Genomic DNA, 10,853 nt, shown 5'->3' on the forward strand with positions numbered 1-10,853 from the left:
AACTCCACACAGGAAGGCCGGAGTTGGAATCGAACTCGGTACCTCTGCACTGTGAGGTCGACGTGCTACTAGTCGCCCACCGGGCGATAACATAACATACAATAACATAAGGTGTGATGCCATGAACGCAATATGACACGATGCTGTAAAGCAGGGGTGTCAAACTCATTTTTGTCGCGGGCCACATTGTACTTACGGTTTCCCTTGGTGGGCCGTAATGAATTTTGGGAAACCATATCAATGTTTAATCACAGCGCACAACAAATTGATGGATAACTAGTTTTAAAAACAGAAGTCAAGAATAATGACTGTTATTGTGGATTACATGTGACAATTTGAAATTTGGGTTCAGACTTTAGCAAGCATCATGGAACTTGACATGTTTGATTTGCTTTCACGGGCCACATAAAATGATATGGCGGGCCAGATCTGGCCCCTGGGCCTTGACTTTGACACCTGTGCTGTAAAGTAACATACAGTTAGACGCAGTGCCATACAATAATATTTGAAATGCGATATTACCATCGCATCATCTATGATCACGTGGCTCAGCAACAGAGTCGTGGTCTCGCAACTCAGAGGTTGCATTGAGATAGCATATGAACCGTTGTGGACACACTCACAGCGACGCAGCTCTTCTTCATGGTGAGAGCCTCCGCGGCTAACGTGTGGGCCAGCACCAGGTTGTCCACGTGCACCCAGTTCATCCTGGCCCGCCGATCGCCGAATCGGAAACTGAAAAAGCGACGCTCCACGTTCACCTGACAACCCACAAAGATTGACTGGTTAACATTTAGGTTAACATTCCCACATAAAAAAAACTCCATGATGCAGTTTTAGTGCATTTTGGTATCATTAAGTTGGAGTAATTATAAACCTTGAAACAATAGATACACCAAAAAAAGATATATTAAAAAATAAATAAAATACTGCAATATATGTGTGTGTGTGGGGGGGGGGCAAAACATCATTCAACAGTAATGTATGCATGCAAGCTATTCGAGGCCAGCTTGTGTCTGATTAAAGTCAAGTCAAATCTATTTCACTGTTCGCTGTATTCAAAAACTCAAGTTTCGTAGCCACCTGACAAACAATAAATGTTGAATGCTTCCCGACTGCCCCACAGAGGAAACACTGGAAGAATGGCGGAGCGTAACCGGAGCGCGCCATGAATGATGCAAACACTGCTGTCGGTAACACATTCCGCCAGGAGACGTACACAAGGACGTGCTGTGTACTTTGGTGGGTTGAATATTATGTGTGTGTGCATGTTCCTCACCATCACCCTGTGTAGGTGTCGGCGCTCTCCGGGGCCGTAGATGCCGCAAGGCCGCAGGACACAAGTTCTCATCACACCGCCGCCTACGCAGCACACAAAACAAAACACGGACGTGAGGCTTGTCAAATGTTATGTATTTCACGTTTTACACATTTTGTTATGTTGCGGTCTTATTCTAAATTGGTATTGATTTGTTTTCCCTCTCAAAATTCGATACACAACACCCCATAATGACAAGATGAAAGCTTCAGGACGACATTGTGAATGTCCTTGAGTGGCCCAGACTGGAATCTGATCTCTGGAGACATTTGAAAGTGCTTGTTTACCAACGCTCTCCATCCAACTCGATGGAGCTTAAGAGGTGCTGCAAAAGAGGAATTAGCCAAATAGCCTTTTAAAGACAGGTGTGACAAGCTCGTGATCATATTTACAAAAAGAATTCAAGCTACAGTTACAGCTGCCTTTGCTACTTTTCTTCCCGACACCATCGTGCAAAAAGTCTGTTCTGTTTGAACTCTAATTTTGATACTACAAGGCCATTTGGACCCTATGTGAGACTGAAAGAATTTTCCATCTATTTCAGTTGGGGTGGAATTAATTACATTAATTTTGAAATTAGGAAACAACAAAACATGGGGGGAAAAAAGGAAAGCGCTGTCAGAAATTTCCGGGTACCAGTGTAAACCACATATTCCTGGTTCGAAATGAGTGAATTCAAGTTTTCGCAGATTTTGAATTTTTTTTAAAACTATCCTCCCTTGTTTTCCAAAATAAGTCGTTTTGTGTTCAATTAACCCTTTCAGGGACAGCGGTTACTACAGTGAACAGCTTATCATGTTATCAGGTTACATGGCCGCATAAAAAGGTTTAAACAGGCCAAGGTTTTACATAGAGGAAGTGAATGGGTGTCAATTGAGGCAAGATAATCATAATTTTTGTGTGGTGGTGCGCCGTGAGATTTTTCTGATGCAAAATACGCTCCTATTGGCTCAACAAACAGTGGGACGAGACTGGAGAATGCACCTTTGTATGACGCTTTCAGGTCAGTGCAGTGAGGGGAAAAAGAAAAAAGTGAACTCCCACAGGCTGCCGCGCGATCTTTAACCCTGCGTCTATAATGATAAGGTTTAAAGCATCAATGAATATATGAACCCTTTCAGGGACAGTGGACAGCTTATCAGGTTACAGCGGGCATGAAAGGGTTAAGGAGGCGGCTGCTGATATGGTGTCGGGTCACCAAGCATTCAAGAGGGGAGGCCTCACACCTGTTGATGGCAACGAGGTGTAACATCAGGGGCTTTGGAATGCCAAGTATACACGCTTCCTCTCCTCGTTCATCTATAACTGCTTCAAGCGACAAAGAGTATGCAGAAAAGTGGTTAAGATTGAATGACTGTCTGTGTCTTATGTGTTGTATTATTTTGTTATTATGACTTCAAGATGGCGCCGTGAGAGTGGCTGCCTTTACAGCAGCTCCTATACTTTTTGTTCTACTTTCTTCCTTTCATAACTTGTTGCCGTAAATTGGGAATTTCGCCATTGTGAGACGAATAAAGGTTTTCTTATTCTAGTCACAACACCCACACCATGTAATAAACAAAAAAAAAAATGGACTTTCCAAATATAGCGATGCTCCGCTGTGTTGATAGCGATGCATTACTGAGGTAGTTGGAGAGCTGGGATAGGCTCCAGCTCACCCACAATACTCATGAAAAGAAGAGCCACAGAAAAATAAATGGAAGGTACATTTTGTTTCAAGATTGTCATGTTTCCACGGCAACTGTGGCATCGCATACCGTTGAGAGAGCATCCGTTGGCGGAGAGGACCATCTGCTCCGCGATAGCTTTCGTCCTTGAGTAGTGATCAATGTGCTGAAGCATACAAGAATGGACTTAGAAACACCGTCGTCTGACTTTAGCCACGCTGAGTATTTTTTACTGACCACTGCGGGGGCCACGCAGGGGACGGATGCCTCGTCGCCATCCTCGATGGGCTCCCCTGCGAATACTGCATTGGTGGTGCTGGTGTATACCAGCCGGGGGATGCTCCTTTCTTTGCACACTTTACCCCCCCCCCAAAAAAAAAAAGTCAACAAACTATCACGCATCATCACCATGTTACTTTGCACTCCAATGCATTCTCACCATTTATGACATTATTGGTCCCACCCACGTTGATGGACTCCACCTGCTCTTTCCTCAGCTGGGAACAAATATGAAGACATTTTTTTTTTTTTTTAAACTTTACAGACACATTTAAAAGAATGTAAAGAATTATACCGGTTTACTTTTTATTTTGCTTCAATTCAATAGACATTGTGCTGCTCCTTCTCCTGCGTGTGTGTGATTTTGCCGCATTGGGATAGTATAGTCTCGACCAGTGGTGTCCGAACTATGGCTCGGGGGCCCTTTGCCGCCCGCCATCTATTTTTCAGCGGCCCACAACATGACCCTCCCCCCCCCCAAAAAAAAACAACAAAAAAACGTAATACATGTACTAAAAAGGACATTTGGTTAAAAAGGTTAAAGGTTAGAAAAGGTGTAGGTGGGTAGAGTGAGAAGGGAGGGTATCAGAAAAATAGGTGTCAGTACTATGAATGAATTGGTTTATATACTATAGAACTTTTCTCTATATTTGAAGATACAAATAAACCATTTATGATTCAAAGAATCTTCCAAACACTGTGACGAATCAAGATAATCCAATTTTAGAGGGGAAAAAAAATATTTTCCTCCACTTTGTGCTCGATGGCTGATATATAAAGACATCACATTAATGATCCTCAACCAACTGTTTGAAAATGGTCCCTGTACTACATTTTCCTCTTTTTTTGGTTCTGAATGTGGAGATGGGATGCGGCTGCTGTTAAGTGCAGAGCTGCATCTACTCTGTCAGATAGAGGGCTGTTGGCCACCCCAGAAACCGATGATGATGATGTCCATGATGAATTCACCTGTTCGGGGCCAGACATGCCGTAAGATGCCGAATGGAACACACAGTCAACCCCATCACAAATGTTGTAGAGTGATGAATAATCCCGGATGTCGCTCTGCCAGAACAAGAGAGGAACAGTAGCCTTGGGGTGATTCATGTTCACCTACAGTCACCATAGAGGAAATCCAGGCAAACTCCAAATGTGGTCCCAATTTCAGATGTGTCGGAGTTTTCAGCATGTAAGATTAATTCCACAGGTTTTCGGGTTAGTGTGATTTGTTCTTCTTGTACTAGTGTGCATATTTGTTTGCCCTTTTGTGATTTCACATCAGTTTGTGCTAGCGTTTTATTTCGGCTAGTATGCCAGCTAATACTATTGATGAGCCTCATTTGAAGGTGATCTGTTTGTGTTGAATAACTTAACTACTGTACGCATGAGTAAATGACGCTTCCTCGTGTAGCGTTCCATTGTGTACAGACGTGTTCAATAAATATATATATATTTTTTAAAAGAGCGTGGTTTCGGTTTTCGAACAAATCGGTTTTCGAACAGCCTTCTGGAACGGATTATGGCCGAAAACCGAGGTATGACCATACTTTTAAACAAGGCGGTATCAAATATGTAAAAATTTAATGTAGTATAAAAATGGTTCTCAAAAGAGTCCACATACAGGTAATTAACCCTATAACCCAATAACATGATCAGCTGTCCACTGTAGTAACCGCTTTCCCTGAAAGGGTTAAAGCAGGGGTGCCCAAACTTTTTTGACCGAAGATCTACTTTTCGATCAACCAACCTCCCGCGATCGACCCGTTACACATACGCACGCAGACGCGCGCAGGTACACACGCGTGCCATGATAAGCAACAGCCTCACGCTGAAGCATGCGACGCACTTAGGCAGCCTGTTAATGATCGTAGCTCACGCGTACCGTTTTAAAATGCTTCTCTCGGACCTCCAGATTCCCATTCTTTGCCCGTGCCCTCGGTGAATTGTCCAAAACAAATTCTGAATGAGAATAATGATAACGATAAAAGATGAGCGGAACAACTTTGATCACAAGCTGCAACTGCAGACTGCTGAGCGCTAACAACTTCCAGTGACACGGTCAAGCCACCATAGGTTAAAGATGACCCGCTTTATTTTCTTTTCTTTTTAAAATACTTTTTGTGAAAGTGATACTGATAGAATAATTAGGCTGCAGTGTGCATTAACATAAAAAATATATTACTAAGATGAACAGAGACACAAATGTTTGTTTGTTTTTTTCCTCTACACCCCTTGTGATCGACTTGGGACCAGTCGGCGATCTACGGGTCGATCGCGATCGACGTAATGGGCACCCCTGGGTTAAGGTTTTATGAAGGTGAGTTGATTCAGCTGACAGGATTTCCTATGGGGAACAATGATGTTTCAAACGTGTTCAACGGTGGCACTTGGCTAATTGAAAAGAGAAAACAAGCGTCGGGGAAGTAGCACAAGGACTGCCCTGTGGAAAAAGAAATGACTGTAATTAGCCTAAGTGCGCCATGAAGCGGGCAGGTGTAACCTGAATCATGTCGTCTGACCGCTGTGGCCCGGTCAGCAGCTGGTTGGCTCTTTGAGGAGCATGGATCACTCGCCTAAGCGTCTCTTTGCAGCGGACGGACAGCACAGTTAAGAGGCCCGCTGACGGAATCTTGACGCAAGGGGCCCGCGTAAGAGGCTTGAGTTGCACGCCTCCAACGTCAGAACTTTTTACTTTTACTCCTGACGTTTGAAAATAAATATGTGTACTTTCTAGTTCATGCCTTCTCAAAATAGGCTTCATCGTTTTTTTTCCCCCCTCTGCAGATGATGACAGATGTCATTAAAAAAAAAAAAACTTGAATGGAGAGCGGTAAAGTCAACCACGGTTGAGATCTTAGGGTCTTCTTGGGTGGGAAAACAACAGGGACAGCAGCGACAATGTCACAATAGATTCAAAGAAGCAAGATCTTCACACGACTGATCTGAATGACATTTGCAGTGGGACAGCAAAGTCTTGGACGTTTTATCTTTATAGTCTGTCTTGTTTTTTGTGGAAGCAACATTGCTACGATGACCTTTTGAACAACTCCATTTAAATGGAGGTGTAGGTTGCGCAATTGTAGCCAGAAGTTGAGCTGCAGTGCATTTGTTTGCCGACTAGGCATGAGGCAAGAGCAGTGGCTCTTAACCTGGGTTCGATCAAACTGTAGGGGTTCGGTGAATCGGTCTCAGGGGTTCGACGGAGCCTCTGTCACGGACGTTAAGACACACCGGACTTAACATGTCAATTAGTTATGACACGCCCGCTGCAGATGATCACATTCCATTGCTTGTCCGATCAGTGCTGTGGGAAATTTAATTCGCTTTGTCGTCAACATGTGACTGTCGTGATAGTACATCGTTCAATTTTTTTTAAAAAAGCATACTTATCCCTTGAAATTTTATTTACTTTTTTCTGTTTTTAATAAATGTGTTTTTTTAAATATATCTTGAATTTGTAAAAAAATATATACATATTTATTTTTCACAAATTAAGGGTTCGGTGAATGTGCATATTAACTGGTTGGGTTCGGTATCTCTAAGAAAGTTAAGACCCACTGGGCTAGAGTCATAGGCAGTTGGATGTCTTGTCCCATTTCCTCCTATATTCTGTGTGGCAACCCTACAATAAATGCCTCTGGACTTGTTTAAAAATGCTATTTTATTGCCAATTTTAAACGTATGTCAAGAAAAAAAAATGATGGCAAGCTTTCAGAGGCTATGTACAATGTCGTGGACACCCAGATCCAGCCAGCAGGTCTTGTGTTTAACACCTGTGGTATATATTGTACCTGATAGAAGAGCGCTTCGTCAGGGATTTCCCATGAAGGTTTGTTGATGTCCAGGAGGATCACAGACATCCCCTGAGCAGCCAGCGCCCTCCCCAGCCTGAAGCCGAAGTATCCTCCACCTCCGGTTACCAGCACTGTCCGAGAAGACGAGCCCAACTGGCCCGTTTTGGAGGGCTCGCACTCCATGCTGCCACAGCGGGAGGCCGCAGCTCCGCTCGGCCGCCGCCGGAGGGCCGGGGCCACCTGGTTGACCCGGTATGGGTGGGTGTGAGGCGAGAGGTTGTGCAGGGGCTGCCCGCTGGCCTGGAGGCGGCAAAGGGAAATGCCGTGGCAGGGAAGCTGCTTCACCTGGCAGAGGGAGCCTCCGCCCTTGCTCATGTTGGGACCGCACAGCTCCATTAACGCCCTGGATGAGGTGGGAATTAATTCATCAGGGTTTGAATTTATTTTTTCTTTTCTTCACTTATTCCACAGGAGGAAAACTATTTAATCCAGAATTCATGGACCACATCAAAATGTGAATAATATGATTATCATGCATTACCTTTTTACAGCTGGATTACACAAAAAACAATGTACACAGAAAACATTTCAAAATATGAGGGGAATATTATAAAAAAAGATTGTCATGTTGTAATATGATTTGTTAATCAACAATGTTACGATTACTTTATTTTGTACCTAACCATATTTTTCAAACATATTAGTAGTTTTCCTTACTATTATGTAGCTTTACTATATTTATGGATTTTACAAGATATGATAAGACAAAAATAAATAATTAGACCTCCTGCATTGTTCCTCAAGGGGAAATTCAGGGGTTACAGCAGTTAAAAAAATGAAAGAACAAATAAATAAAATACATGAATAAATAAATTATTTCTTTTGAAAGAAAATATGATTGAAAAACAGAGCAAGGAGGATTACAGTCAAACACATTTAGGCCAAATTGTCACAATATATATTCTTAATATATATATATACTTCATAAATGTCAGATAAAGATTATATGTCTAATATACATGATTTAAAATACGGTATAGTTAATATTATTATTACAATTGTTCTAGTATTTCAATTATTACCTTTTTGTATTTATAATGAAAATATACCTTTAATTTACATTATGTATTTTTTTTGTTACTTTATGGAGCTACATGAGTCAGGAAAAAGTAATTAGAATTCTCATATCATATAAAAAATGGCAAAGATATAGTCAAATTCAATGTGCAAGCGATATTTTTCCCAAATTCACAAAAGTAAACTTTACTATTATCATCATTACAAATGCAGTGAAAATGTACAGAAATGAACAGAGAATTTATCATTTTTGTACTGCCAAAGAATGATATTTTCTCATAACCCCACAAATCAACAAAAATATACAGGAATAACTTTTTAACAACCCATCGTGTTGAAAATGTTCAAAAACATATCAACACAAGCTTTTTTCTCATTTTTAAGAAATGAATTAGCTTACCTCTTTGCTAATGCAGTGCTCCACTCCCACCCATACTTCAGGACATGCAGGTGGCCTGAAAAAGATGCACAGTCTTGTGCTGTGACCTGGAAGGCCCGCCCCTCCACCTGCACCTGCACAATCTGCTACCGTAATGCAAGATCACGCCGATCCTGTCATGAAAAAAAGAGATGTGTGCTGTTTGTGGGAGCAATTTCCTCTGGAGCACCAGGAAAAAAAATCTGAACAATCTCAAATGACTCAGCGCGCCCATCACATTTGGCACATTCAAATGAAAATGCATCTTAATAAAGTTCAGGTGTTTTGCATGAAATCCCCAACTTCAAATTGGTTCCACGACAATAATAATTAGCAAGTTGTCATGCCTGCCAAATCCATTAAAATAGTCCAACTCATTAGTTCCATCGATGGTGCTTTGACTTCACTGAAAGTGTTAAAAATCTTGGTAGAACTGCAGAGAAGGTGTTCTCCCAAACTAACAAAGAGATCCCTTTTGAGAAGCCTCAAAAGGTCAAACTGTTAAATGATGTAAACGTGACATGGCAGCAGGTGGGCAGCAGCAGGGCTCTCTTCCAGTGCGCTTTGTCGTTCAAGAGAATGAAATCGGAGTCGTCATCCTTCATTGAGAAGACAGAAAAGCCAATAACTTTAGTTGACTATGAAAGCCGTGGAAACACTCAAGTGAGTAGTGAGCCTTCCATCCATCCATCTCAAGAAAAAAGCTCATGATCCAAAGCATACCACATGACCAATGTCTATCTGTCTCTCGATCTAAGGCAGCTATCCATCCATCCCAGAGAAAACCCACGCAGGTACGGGGAGAACATGCAAACTACACACAGGAAGGCTGGGGCCCGGAATCACACCTTGGACCTCTATGCTGCGAGGCAGACATGCTAAGCGGTCAAACGCAGTGCTGACCTATCAAAGCTATTTATCTATTGAAACTACCTGGCTAGGGCCATACATTAAGTTTCATTGAGCGGTGGCTTGCCAAAAGCGGCACTGGCCCTGTATATTTATGATAAATAGCCTCCTGACTACCAGGGAAAAAAATGTTGTCCAATCACATTTATTTTGAAATTCCCCAATCTATGTGAAGTAATTGGACTACTCCAAAAGAAATTTTTGAAATTCCACTACATTTTTAAACACTTGAATACAAGCCTCAAATACACTTAAAACAACTCAAACAACACTTTAACGTGTTCATAAGAGTCTTATAAACAAAATGCCAACAGCATTTCAAGACAAAATGTTTTTGATAAAAAGTATTACTTTTCCTCTTCCCATACAAAGTGCTTGTACTGAGGGAAGCCATTTTCTTACTTTTTCTAACCCCTACACATTTGGTATCATTGGAAAGCACTGAATGTCCTCTTTAGAGTAACAAAAGGAGTTAATGCGATTGGATGCACTGAGTGGGAGATATTTAGGTTTACAAATGTCCTCTACAGAGGACAAATTTGAACTACTGGTAGTCAGGAGGATTGGATAAGTTAGGTCATATTAAGCATACAACGTACTTATACCTTATTATTTAAGCCTTTGAGAAAATAGTACAGGTAGTTTGGCGTAGTTACTTTTTTGTGCATATATTGTCCATTATAGTTCTTGGTGATGGATGGATAGTGGTGTGTGTGTGTGCGTGTGTGTGTGTAGGTGTGTGAGACACTCAATAAATGATGCCTTGCAGACTCATCAGTCAATCAGTGGTCAGGGGAGCTGTAACCTTGTCGAACCTGCCATGCAAGCAAAGATGGAGGAAAGTGGTGGGGGCCACGCTGCCGTTAGACAATTGCCAACAGATCATACAGAAGAAAATATAACACAGATTCAAACATGTTTTGTGGCGGGGGGGATTTCTAATTATAGTACATCCAATAATGTCCAATTCCTAACTGCAGGGGGCGCCACATAACTACAATGACGACGAGCCACAAATTTATCAGCCCATGAGAGCGGGTCAGGTTCAAAGTTCCATTACAGTGGTGATTAAAAATGTTTTAAGAATTAAACATGGATTTAGTTACAGTCAATCAGGAATAAATGAATTCACTCGAGATTAGTTCTGAAGGGAAACGTTTCTCGACAATTGGAGCACCTTGAAAGTGACGACAGCAGAAATCTGAGCTTTTCCTTTGGCTTGTGCGAATAGGTTTTGAATCTTTAAATCAGCATTCAGTGTGGGTTCATGGAGTGATGATGTCAAGCAGGACTGATGGCAGCGGCAAGGGCAGACGGAGGAGAAACTGTGACAGATAAATTGCCAAGAAAAGCTGTCACCCCCCCCCCCCCCCCCCCCCCCAAAAAAAAAA

The 10,853-nt window shown here is 42.0% G+C and overlaps 1 protein-coding gene across 1 annotated transcript in view; it reads right to left on the reverse strand.

Moving 5' to 3' along the window:
• sdr42e2 (short chain dehydrogenase/reductase family 42E, member 2) overlaps positions 1–9,271 on the reverse strand; it is a 15,542-nt gene extending 6,271 nt beyond the window's left edge. The window contains exons 1-8 of the mRNA XM_019868824.1: positions 8,536–9,271; positions 7,056–7,461; positions 4,234–4,329; positions 3,425–3,482; positions 3,223–3,341; positions 3,076–3,151; positions 1,280–1,362; positions 624–761 (exon numbers count right to left, since the gene is read on the reverse strand). Of these exons, the coding sequence (XP_019724383.1) occupies positions 624–761; positions 1,280–1,362; positions 3,076–3,151; positions 3,223–3,341; positions 3,425–3,482; positions 4,234–4,329; positions 7,056–7,454 (969 nt within the window). The 5' untranslated portion in view covers positions 7,455–7,461; positions 8,536–9,271. The remainder of the gene's footprint in view (positions 1–623; positions 762–1,279; positions 1,363–3,075; positions 3,152–3,222; positions 3,342–3,424; positions 3,483–4,233; positions 4,330–7,055; positions 7,462–8,535) is intronic.
• Between the last annotated feature and the right edge of the window lie 1,582 nt (positions 9,272–10,853).

Source organism: Hippocampus comes, unplaced genomic scaffold, assembly GCF_001891065.2.
Source record: "Hippocampus comes isolate QL1 unplaced genomic scaffold, H_comes_QL1_v1.1 scaffold98, whole genome shotgun sequence".
NCBI classification, from domain to species: Eukaryota; Metazoa; Chordata; class Actinopteri; order Syngnathiformes; family Syngnathidae; genus Hippocampus; species Hippocampus comes.